Source organism: Manis pentadactyla, chromosome 13 (assembly GCF_030020395.1).
Source record: "Manis pentadactyla isolate mManPen7 chromosome 13, mManPen7.hap1, whole genome shotgun sequence".
Lineage (NCBI taxonomy): Eukaryota > Metazoa > Chordata > Mammalia > Pholidota > Manidae > Manis > Manis pentadactyla.
Window position 1 is genome coordinate 55416389 of NC_080031.1, and position 12862 is coordinate 55429250.

The 12862-nt window shown below is 36.5% G+C and overlaps 1 protein-coding gene and 1 pseudogene across 1 annotated transcript; one reads left to right on the top strand and one right to left on the bottom strand.

Moving 5' to 3' along the window:
- Positions 1-572: 572 nt before the first annotated feature.
- Positions 573-1584, bottom strand: LOC118931255 (olfactory receptor 2AK2-like). The gene is given in 2 exon segments (XM_057490479.1): positions 573-810; positions 812-1584. Coding segments are annotated over 2 exon segments (1011 nt in total).
- Positions 1585-10030: 8446 nt separating this feature from the next.
- Positions 10031-12485, top strand: LOC118931256 (calpain-7-like; annotated as a pseudogene).
- The last annotated feature ends 377 nt before the right edge of the window (positions 12486-12862 follow it).

Consider the following 12862-nt stretch of genomic DNA (forward strand, 5'->3'; position numbering starts at 1 on the left):
ACAAGAGTGGGATACCTACACAGAAATGAGTTGATTAGGCTATGAGATCATATTGAGGAATTTCCTCTCATCTCAGGTCTACATTTCATATGTAAAGGAGAAAAACATGGCCTCCTGTCTGCTGTAATACTAGTGTCCATTTCTATACATCAGAAAATGTTCCTTTCAATCTATATTAGTCTTCAAAGTGCACATCCTAAGTAATACAATATTCTCTTCACGGTAAAACAATTATAAGCAAACCATGATGGCTAGATACACAGACATACTAGATGTCTGACAACTGTTCTGCATTGTTACTCCACTCTGCAGTGAGTTAAATTATAAAAAGCAAGAGTGGTAAATGCTACTTCCAATAATAGCATGTTTCAGCATAGTAAAACATCTGATCATACATGACAAGGTAAAAAGAGTTATAGCATTATACAATGCCAGGTACAGATCATCCCAAAGAAGCATAAGGAAAACAGGACTCAAGACATTTGTTGATTTATGTTTTTCTTAAATATTTCTTAGGGTTTACATATTCTAAAACAGCATTCCAGGCAAATACTTGTTATGTTGTTCATCATCTACAGTAGGGTTTCTTGTGGTCGCATTTCCTTTGCAAATATCCGTCCTAACAACAGTCTCTTCACAGCCTCAATGACTTCTTTATTCCTCAGGCTGTAGATATATGGGTTCAGAAGAGGGGTGATAATGATGTAAAACACAGCTACTGCCTTATTCTGTTCAGGGAAACGCAAGGAGTGCGGCCTTCTATAGGTGGAGAGGCCCGTCACATAGAAGAGACTGGCCACCATCAGGTGAGGAGCAGGTCGAGATGGCTTTCGTCTGTCCTCTGCCTGAGCTCATCTGGAGCACCACAGTGAGGATGCAGTCGTAAGATGCTAGAATGGCCACGAATGGTATCAGCAGAATAATTAGGACCGTCAGGAGGACCACCTGCTTGTACTGGGAAGTGTCCTGGCACACCAGCGGCAACAGGGACGGAACTTCACAGAAAAAGTGGTTAATCAGCCGCGATCCCCAGAACTGGAGCTGAAACACGTACAATGTGTGTATTAAAGCAGTGACAGAACTACTGGCCCACGTGCATGTGACCGTGAACCTACAGATCTTCCTGCTCATGAGAACACAGTACCGTAAAGGATGACAGATGGCTACATAGCGATCATGAGACATGAAGCCGAGGAGAAGGGCCTCAGTCCCATTAAGGGCCAAGAACACAAAAGTTTGTGTCCTACAGCCTATAAAGGTGATGGCCTGACTCTTTGTCAGAAAGTCAGCTGCCATCCGGGGCACAGTGGTGGAGACGGTCATTACGTCCACGAGGGGGAGCTGGCTGAGCAGAAAGTACATCGGAGCGTGGGGCCTGGCGTCCAGCTGGATGAGAAGGATCAGCAGGATATTCCCCACCAGGGCCACTGAAAAGAGAGTGGAAATGGCAACAAAGAGGACAGTGTCCAACTGACCGTAGTGGAAAAGACCGAGGGGTATAAAATCTGCTTCAACACTTCAATTTCCTGGTATCTTCATGGCTTAGACAGAAATATCAAAGCTGAAAATAGTTGAAAATTTCATGTAACCACAGTGTCCTTTAAGAGAAAACAAAATGATTATTATTAAAATCAATAACATTTTCTTGAATTACCTTAGGTCAGTATATCTCTCTCCATTTCATAAAGAAAATATGTGTGAATTTGAATTGTATCCTTTTTGGCAAATGGCAAAATGAAAATATGATCTTTACAAATTGCAGAAAAATATTTAAAACTAAAAGGTATATGAAGCAATGAGATGATTTGCACATATAAATTATTTCCCTTATCTGTAAGTCTTCAAAATAATAGACTGGAATCATGTTTCCTAATTAAGAATTCTCACACTCACTTAACACATATAAATAGTCAACTTAGCAGGAAAAATGTTAAGCAAGGTGTAATATTTTTAAATGTCTCTTTACTGCATTTTCTAATTTTGAATTTTATGGTTGGTTATTTGGAATAAGCAGTAAATTAGTAATTGAGTCTAAATGATACTACAGTTCTTTGAAGTAATTAGCTAACATTATTTATTCTTGAAAGTGTAGAAGAGATTTTAGCAATTTAGGAAAAATGGTACACCAGACCTTAGGAATAGCTTATAAATTAAAACAGACTATTTTATCTTTGACTCAAGTAGCTTGTTAAAACTGGTTGATTCTAAGCTAACACAGTTTGTTCTCCTTTCCTTCTGACATGAATCCTGTTCTTTTTATATTTAAAGAGCAAGTGATGTGTTATTAATTATAGACACCTTCTTCCAAAAGTACTGAAGACCAGCCCTGTCAGCATTGAGCATGCATCTGCTATGGGTCCAGCGCAATCACACCTGCAGAAACCCTACAGGTGAATGAGGGCAAGTGTTTCCTTCTAAAACTGCATCCATTCTCTTCATGGCCATGTATGACTGTCACGTCACCCACATACGGAGGTGGGAGAGATGAGGCAAATGAGGCAGACTGAGACAGAAAGATACATTAATAATAGGCTGTTATACTGACAATCATAAGAACATTAAGGAACTTGGAGAAAAAGTTTCAAGAAGGGTGCACAGGTGAGAAATAATTTGGACCATTTCTGAGAAGCTTGGAAGATCTCATGAATGTGTCATTATGTAGGCAAGCACCCAAGCACACCATTTAAACAATTTCCTTCTGAAATTTCTGCAAAATTTGTCAGAATAGTAAAATAATTATGTATAAATAAATAAAAAATAATAGCATAGTAGCCTGCAAAACAGAAATCATAAAATATGGTAGATTTTTATAAAAACATCAGTAATAAAGAACTATATTTTTAAAGATAAAATGAAAGAGCCTCCCAGAGACATAAACCAGACCAGGACAGAAATGCATATAGACAGGCAGCCTCATCAACCCTGACAATCTGTAAACCCACATTGAATTTGGAAAATGGGGCAGGAGAAGGATTTTTAATTCAAATGGGAATTCTACTTCTCCCCATAAAGTGACAAACAGATTTAAAATTACAGGACCAAGATCAGTGATGTTTAACCGTGTCCTTCCTAAAGAAACCAAACTTTCCATTTGAACTTGACTGGGTTCCTTTATAGTGATAGGAGAATTTTAATATGAGCTACACATGAAAAGAATGGCAGTGAATAAAAGGCTATCACTTGCTCCTCAATCAAGATAGGAAATTACATGATTATTAATCACTTAGTTCAAACAAGAAAGTATTAAATAGCCTTATTGTAAAAGTATTAAAATTCAAAATATTTTCAATGGAAACCAGCCAACACTGATATCAAAGTATCGTAACATAGCAACCAACTGAAAAATAAAAGTTGAATAAAGGCATAAAATCTTGATAGACTTAAACACGTAGAATTCTATGACTTATCATTAAATTATAGTTTTCTACTATAACTGCATCAATCTTTAGTCTTGTTTTTTAACATGTAAAACATGAGTAAGTCAAGTAAGAAAAATACTATATAATTTAACATATTCTAAAATGATTTTATCCTATCAAAACCTTCCTCCAAACAAAGGTGCCTATGTTTAAAACATAAAATGCAAGAATATAACACAATGACAGACATTTGTTTAATTCAGAAAACAAAATAAAAAATGCATCCACATCACTAAAATAAATGCTTGCCAACTTTGAGACCATTAAAAAAGAAAGAATAAAAATGGCAATAACTAAGAAAGACAAGGGTAATTATTGTTTTTGACTGAAATATTTACTGTTTTTGAACTGAAAATAAAAAAAATTAACTTACTAAATGTGTTCAATAAATTGATGTATAAATCATACAAATGTAGTAATATTCCAATATACTACCATTATTTCTATAATAGTCTGAAATACCTTCATACTACCAATAACAAATATTCTATGACATCTACACATAGTAATTCAATATCATTATCGTAAAAACTAGGGCTTTTAAAATATATCAAATACAATGACCAATATAGCCTATTACTTATTGGGTAGAGTAAATATCATTAGACAGTACTTCTTGGTAAACAAATTAATGAAAATCCAATCTGAATGTCAAGGATATATAGACAATGATGTAATTATTTGAGTAAATATCTGATATTAAAGGATCAAGCTAAAAAGAAATGTGAAAAATGTCAATCTAGGAGAGAAAGAAATTCAAACTTAGAGACTGTATAGAGGTAAATTTATAAAACAGTGGGAAAACTGGCATCATAGTGAAGAAGGAAGGAAAGAATATCATGGATACAGAGAATTATACTATTTATGTGATGTAACAAATAATTATATGAAGGTACATTAGTAGTAAATTACAAATGGAAATGTATTTTAAGAAATAAAAATGGGAAAACTGGCAGCATATTCCAATCTCCTGGAATGTTCATTTTCATCATCACGTGTGCATATGATGCTGATTCATTAGTGTTCATACCTCAAAAATCATGTGGAGAAAATTGCAAACATTAATAAGAACTTGAAGAAAATCCTTGGAGCAAATTTGAGAAATTGTTTAATATATTAAATGAGACATGATTGAACAACAGGAAAAATACAAATATATGTAATGCATAAAAGAGAAAATAGCAGGCGAGGAAAGGAGAAATGGTCAATTTAAAGCTATATCTATGTTCTTTAAATCTTACTAATTATCTTATTAATTACCTTATTAAACATTTTATTAGTTATCACGAAAAATCTGTGTAAAGATTAAAGCTAAATGAGCACTAGCTTTAGGTAACACATGGCAGGTCTTTTGAAACTGTTGTGAAAGGTGATCATTTTCAAAACTTTTAGACTAACAATTTTATTTTTGTCATTTTTTCTTTAAAAAATAATTCTAAATATTCCATACTTCTTTGGTACAATATGTTAATGATATTTTTCTCCTTTTTCTATTGAAGTACAGTTGATACACAATATTTATTGGTTTCCAGTGTACAGCATGTGATTGGAGAGTTATATACATTATTAAATGCTCATTCCAACTAATGTAGTCACTATCTGCCAACATATTACAGAAAAATGTTACAGAATTATTGAATATATTATTTTTGCTGTAATTTTTATCCCTGGGGTATTTTATATTATTATTGAGATTCTTTTGCCTCTTAAATCCCTTACACCTATTTTACACTTCACCTCCGACCTCTACCCTGTGGTAACAAAAACAATTTAGAATGCTAAATCATTAATAAGATAATAAAAAGGAAAGGAAATATAAAGGAATAACTTTTAAAAAGCATAAGTAATAGAGGAAAAGTAAAATCACAAAAAGTAAATAAATATTACCAACCTGTTGACATAATATGCATGTATTCAAAAAGCAGCTATGGAAACTGGACAACTGTGGATTTCATGAATAGAGGTAGATAGAAAGGTATATATGCACACATGTATAATTATAAGGCCTATTGATCATAACCAAGGAGAAAGTTTTATGTGCTTGGAAATAAAGGAATCCAAAATGAAAACATACTGAACTTTTGGATATTGTGTGGTTGTGTTTTTTACGTGGTTTTTATTCATGCTCAGGGTTTCATTATCCTTCTGATATAAATGCATGCCTCCATACCATTTCTCCAGCCAGTTTAAATACCCAGACTATAAACTCCCTTTTATTCTTCTAATTTAAGTAGTACACAAAACTATCATATCACAGCAACTTTCAGACAGAAGCCCTGGATGGTCAGGGCTTAATCAGAATCCTACACCCAAGACAACTTCCAGAGAATGTGAGGTCACTCCAGTACTTCCCCTGAGCTATAACTCTTTTTTATCGATGATCAGACATATTAATCACACGTGGTGTTCTAATAAATCCATTGACTGTTTGAAAATACTTTAAATTTCTGTTCAGAGTAAGAGATATATGTTTTATTTTTTTCTTTTCAACAAGTACAGAATTGTTAAGCGTTTGGTTAAGCCTTAGAAAAATATCTTATCAAGTTTTCTTTCGCCTCTGATTCCATAGATAGTAGTCCATTTAAGTACTAAAACAGAATGCTATAAAAGCATCTACATAAGGTTGAATAACTCAGTTTTAGGCTATGCTACCTATAATATATTACATATAAAAGAGTTTACCCGAGAGACGAAAATGAGTGCTAAGTTCAGAAGCATCTACAAGACATCCTGCATCTCCTCTGAAAAGCAGGAAATCAATGCCCCGCCTCTTATGTCCTCCAGCATCTGAGGTCCCTTCCCTGATTTAGCTGAAATTCTGGATGAGAGGTCTGATTCCTGTTAATATAAAACAAATATATTCTGAACAAACAGCTTTTATGATACTGTGCTCACCAACAGACATTACACAAATTACACCTTCCAGTCCCAAGTCACCATAATGGTAAGATAGCTCAGTCCTTCCCTTGGACCTTCAATGATCTGAGCTGCAGAGAGTAGCATTCACTTTAAGTCTATTGTAAACCAAAACCAGAACCTTTGGCAGATAGGAAGGAAGCAATATTAACACTTTTATTCACCATGATAATTTGAAAACCACTTTACTCTTACACTCATAAACTTTTAGAAAGTGAGAAATTTATACTTAAACCACTTTATCAAATAAGCAATTAAACTGCATTTTTATCATAATAAAGCCTGTATCAGATCTTAACATCACATATTCTACATCTTTTTCATTTCTGACCCCCAACTATCTCTTCAATTTTAAATTCCACTTTATTAAAAATATTTATTGTAAATTGTACTTAAAGGTGTTAACACATTTTCAGAAGTTGGAATCTAGAGAAGCCAAAGATACAGAAAATATCTTATCTCCTTTATTTTATCAGGCTTTAATAAAGTACATTTAAAAATGGAAGAATTAATAATAGCACTATTATGGAGCCATACAACTTACAAATATTTTATTTTAATAGAACTACAAGAAATTTTCACCAAATTCTTATATTTAATGAAATATTTTACCTACTTCATGTACTTTCATCATTTCAAAAATGTATAAAATGTGTGCTGAGCAAAAATGTTAAGGTTTAAATAAGGAGGAAACAGCCTGTCCGCTCGCGCCGTCGCGAGTGCCCGGATGCCGCGCCCTCAGGGAGGCTCACCGGCTGCAGCTCTCTGGCCCCTGCTCTCGGCGCCGCCACCGTCCCAGCCACTCTGTCCGTGCTGCCCTGACCCTGAGTGATAACTGTTCCGATACCGACATAAAACTGATACATTTAAATGCATACCTCGATATTCTTTTTGAGGAAAATCATTAGGTAATGTCCGACTGCCTACCAATCCCAAAAATAGACCCAATTGAGAATATACATAATCTTCAAAATAAAATACATTCCTTTAAATAGGAAGGGATACATTCCTTAAATGATTATGTAGAGTGAGTTCTATTACATTTCATGCATAGTATGTCTGAGACCACCTGCCTTGTTTTACATTTCAATATGACACAATAAGCCTGTCAAAGCATTATAATTTCTGCTGACTCACTTCAGAGCAGTCAGCAGCCTTAAGAGCTTTTTGATTGTTGAAAGATAGTCACTGTCAAAAAGAGTTCTTCACCTCCACCAAGCCATGTCTTCGGGGCTGAATAAAAATATATTTCCCTGAAAACATATTTTCCACTAGATTAGTAGAAATATCATAATCTTCAATTTTATAAAGTAAATCATTTAATATTTATTTTGTGCCATATAGTCTCAGATAAAGAGCTATATAGTTCATTCTTCTAGGACTATGTTCTTCAAAAAAATAACAAAAGAAATGGAAGATGGAACTGCAAAATCACATATAAGAAGGATTACCTAACCACTTGTAGTTAGTAATTAGAGAGTTACAGAAATTCTGTAACAAAAAAAAGAGTGACAAAAAAAGTAATGAAATTATACTATTTATTCATCATAAATATCCAAAAGTTACAGTGGCAATAGGACATAGCCTTGATAATTAAGCTATTTAATGTGGCACACCTAAGAAAGGCAGAATAATAGATTCTGTGAAAAATCCAAAAGTTTTCAAATCTATTTAAAAGACATTTTAGGAACTATTAACCTATCATTTGTAAGATTACTATTGCTTTGTTTGTTTTGTCTCAGGCAATAAACTTTCTATCATTTACCATGAAAAGTTCATTTGAAAATTAATTTAAATGTGTAGAGTCATTTCTCAACCTCATGTAAGACTTTTAACTTCACAGAATAAATGAGCTGCTTAATTAAGTTGGAAAGTCATATTTTGGTTCCAACAGATCCTTTGGGAAAACTTAGTTTCTCGTGCATAATTAGGCACATGTGATTCTTTGTTAGAGCTGTTCCCTCGGCTCCAGAAATAAAATTGAGTACTGGGAGAATGCTCAAAAACTATATGTAAAAAAAAAAACAAAAAAAAATCAGGTCACTATTATATATCTGACTAGCTTTTTAGAAAGGAGCATTTTACTCTATTTGCCTTTAAACTATGTATATAAATTTAAACTCCACATAATTAACCACCAACTGACATATAGTTTAATTTTTGTGTACATAATAAGTAAGTATTTCTGGGGAAGCATATGACACTGGGGATGTTCTGTGTAAAATATTGCATTTTTTTAAATAAACCAATTTTAAGAACATGGGCTGGCCAGGGAAATAGTAGACTCCATTTCTGAATGTTCACAAAAACAGTATAAACATTATAACCAGTAAGAGCACATGGCAGGCAAGTTCATAGAAAGGAATTTCAATAATACCATGACATTCTCTCAATCTTGCTCTACTGTACCAAGATTGATTAATTTTGGAGACAGTAAAGGGAGGTTGATTTTTGAACACTCAATCCCCTTAACTGGTTTTAAGGGATTTTAAGGGATAATATATGATAAAAAGGGATTTTAAGGTTTTAAGGGATGATATATGATAACTCTTCAAGGTAAAATATATTTACAATAACATAGAAGTCAAGATGATTCAGTTTTGACTAAGTTGAGCTGGCAGACCAGAGCTTATTCTGCATGAATAGGATAACCAGAAATTATTATTTGCTTTCTTTACTCCGAAGTTTATTCTTGTCTTTCTACAGTGACTTGGGCTAGCCCGTACCATTGAGGGTGGTTTGTGAAAACTGATTTAGTTTATAAAGGCTAGCAACTCACAACATTGCCTGGCATGCAACCAGCCCTCAATAAATATCAACTTTAGTGATGACTATTACCATCACTGCTGTTATTATATTTTTGTTACGATCCTATTTAATATGGATTCAGGGATGGAAGCATATCCCTTACTATTTAGTCCAATGCAGACACATAACCTCTCAATATTTATGCACATGTAAGTGTAACTTCTCTCCACCATCAACTCAAAGAAACTCAAAAAACAAAAACAGAACGCACTATCCAGGCAGAGAATAACTTAAAATCAATCCTATAACATGGCCACTCTCTCTGCCCACATGCGCAGCCCAGCAAACAGCATGGCCACTGAACAAGACTGCCTCTTCTGAGCTACTGGGCTGCCTCCCACCCAGAGCTCACCATCCACACAGGGTAAATGCCTACATTTTCAGTCTGAGCCCACACATCCATATCTCTGAGTCCAAATAGACCAAAATAGTGCCAGGAGCTCCCATGAGCTCAAGATAACCCTTAAAATTCACACAAATAGGGACAATGTAAACATGAAAGATCATCTTATTTTATCTGGTCAGGTTTAATAGGAAGGGAGTAAAAGCAAAGGAGGAAAACCAATGAGATGCCTCAATATAAAAGAAGGCATTCCTAAGGTATATTATAACCTGTCTCCACCTTCATCCTTTAAAATCCAACATCAGAAAGATGGGTAGGAGGCAGGTCCACATCCTCAGAGCCCACAGAAACACCAACTAAACAATACATGAACCAACGTAGTTTTACAAGAACTGTAGAATCCAGTTACGAAGCGACAGGAAACAAGTTAACATAACCAAGAAAAAGCCTTATTCAAAATGGGGGGAAATTCTGTGGCATTTTACTTGTGGTTGCCCCACCCCACCCTAAGATCAGTGTGCCTTGGTCATAAAGAGACCACTTAATGTCCACTTCATCCTCTGGGACAGAAGTGTGCACTAGCCGACGCTGCTCTGATTGGCCCGAGGCTCTCCAAGGGGGTCGGTTTCTCTTTCGTCTTACCCAAAACACTGATGGAAGAAATGGTATCGATAGGATTCCAACTTGGAGGCCTCTGACAGCAGTGGCAGGTGTCTGGAGCATTAGAAGCACAGAGAAGCACAAATCCGCGGGAGCTTCTGAGTAAGAGGTTACAGGAGGGGGAATGCAACAGAAATCCACGGCTTCTGAAAGAAACCAGGGTGAGACCCTTAAGGAAATTCCAAAGAAGTCATATATTTAGTTATTGGAAAAAATAAACAGAGAACTCTACTTTTAATTACCTTATAGGATATATAAAATAAAACTATTAATTTAAGGGGGAATGCTGGGACAGCGAAGCGGGGTGGCCTTGCAGCTCGGGAGCCGGATGGACTGAGGGGCGCGGCCGGTGACAGGTTTCAGCCCAGGAGGCCCTGGTCCTCCCTCGGCCGCCGGCAGTGAGCTGCGCGCGCCCGCCGGCGCCCCCCACTCCTCGCCCCGGCCCCGGGTTCGCCGCCATTGGCGAGGGGCCTCCCCACGCGTGGACCTCCCTAGGCCGCGCGGGTTTGGCGCCGTGGACGCCCCAGGGCTGGAGCGGGACGCTGTGCAGTCCCCCAGGCTGGCGGTGCAGCACGGCCACGAAGGCCACTGCTCCGAGGCTTTTTGCTACAGGGAAGCTGCGCAAGCGTGGTTTTATGCTGAGATGGCAGGACCAAGCCTAGAACATCGTCAAGAGAAATAAATGAGTGATTGGAAAGAATCCAGGCGTTACATTCTGCAGTTCAAAGAGTGCTGATCCTTTGAAATCAAAACATCAGCTGGACTTGGAGCGAGTCCGTTTCCTTGTTACACAAGCTTTTGAAGAAGATGGGAAGGGGAATGTTGAAGAAGCCATAGAGTTGTATACGGAAGCCGTAGATCTCTGTCTGATTATGAAACTGCTGATAAAATTCTGCAAAATAAACTGAAACAGGTGGCCCGACAGGCACTAGACAGAGGCAGCCTGCCCGAGCCTTTAACAAAGCCACCACGCAGAACCAAGTCAGCGAGAGTCAGACCGAAGCCGCCTCGACAGGATCACATTGTCCCCTGGGAACTAACCCTTCCTGGAAACACCTCTCCCATTTTTAAGTCCACTATCATGATGCACAAGGATAGAGGTATACGGCAGAAGAAATAGAAGCGCTCAGGGCAACATAAAAAAATAAATGGCATAGAATACATCCCTTTCATGAGTATTGACCTGAGGCAACGTTTTGCTTGTCCAGCGCCTTCCTCTGACAGACAGGACAAGGTGTCTTTATCACCTACACGAAAAGCTACATTTTCTGAATGGGTACGACCAGAAGACGTCTTCAGCAATTCTGCAATGATTTATACTGTGTACAGTTTTAGCATAAAACAGACAATAGTATCAGAGTGTTACTTTGTGGCATCATTGGCTATCAGTGCAGTTTACGAAAGAAGATTTAATAAGATGATTACCAGCATAATTTACCCTCAGAATAAGCATGGTGGAAAGTATATGGTAAAACTACGTATACCTCAATTGTGTCCCATGAAAGGTGGTAATTGATGACCAGTTACCTGTTGAACACCAAGGAGAATTTGCTGTTCTTATTCTAACAACAAAAGGGAATTATGGGTTTCTCTCATAGAAAAAGCATACATATAAGTCATGGGAGTATATGATTTCCCAGGATCCGATTCAAATATTTATCTTCATGCACTGACTGGGTGGATACCAGAAAGGACTGCTATGCATTCAGATTTTCAGTACGGGTAATTCTTTCAGAACGCTTTATCAAAGGTTTCACAAAGGGGATGTCCTCGGCACTGCATCAACGAGCACAATGACTGAAGCTGAGGGAGAGAAATGCAGTCTCATTCCCACATATGGATATGCTGTTCTGGATGTTAAGAGAGTTCAAGCGGCTGCGATTTGTCCAATTGAAAAATCCTTGGAGTCATTTACGTTGGAAAGGCACATACAATGAAAATGATGTAAATAACTGGACTCTGGAGTTGCAAAAATATTTAAACGTTGATCCTTGAACAGCTCATAAAATAGATAACGGAATATTTTGGATCTCATGGGATGGTCTCTGGCAGTATCGTGATGTGATTTATTTGAGTTGGAATCCAGGTCTTTTTAAAGAATCAACATGTATACATAGTTCTTGGGATGCTAAGCAAGGACCTTGGGATGCTGTGAAGGATGCCTGTAGCCTGGCTAACTGGAAGTGCACTGTCCACAGGGGGGCACTGCAGTGTGGGTTTTGCTTAGTAGACACATAACAGACAAGGATGATTTTACAAATAGTTGAGAATTTATCGCAATGGTTGTGTATAAGACTGATGGGAAGAAAGTTTACAACTTACACAGACCATCAAAATGAATGTAAAAGAGAGGATCCAACTATATGCTATCATACACTCACTTTAAATATGAGAACTTCCATAGAATGAAAGCAAATAATGAAAATGCATTGCAAGCAAATAGGAAAAACAAAAACAGAGCTATACTAATATATACTTAATATACTAATAATATTTTTAAATAACCAGCTGGTTAATTAAATAATTACAATGAAATTTATAAAATATTTTAGATAATTTAAAATGAAGCACAACATAAAAAATCTTACTGGATAAAGCAAAAGCACTGAAGAAAGGTGAACTGTTGGCTGTAAAAATTTACATTAAAAAAGGAGATTCAAAGTAAACAACCCAAATTTGCCTCTTAACATATTAAAAGGAAAAAAGAAATTAAACT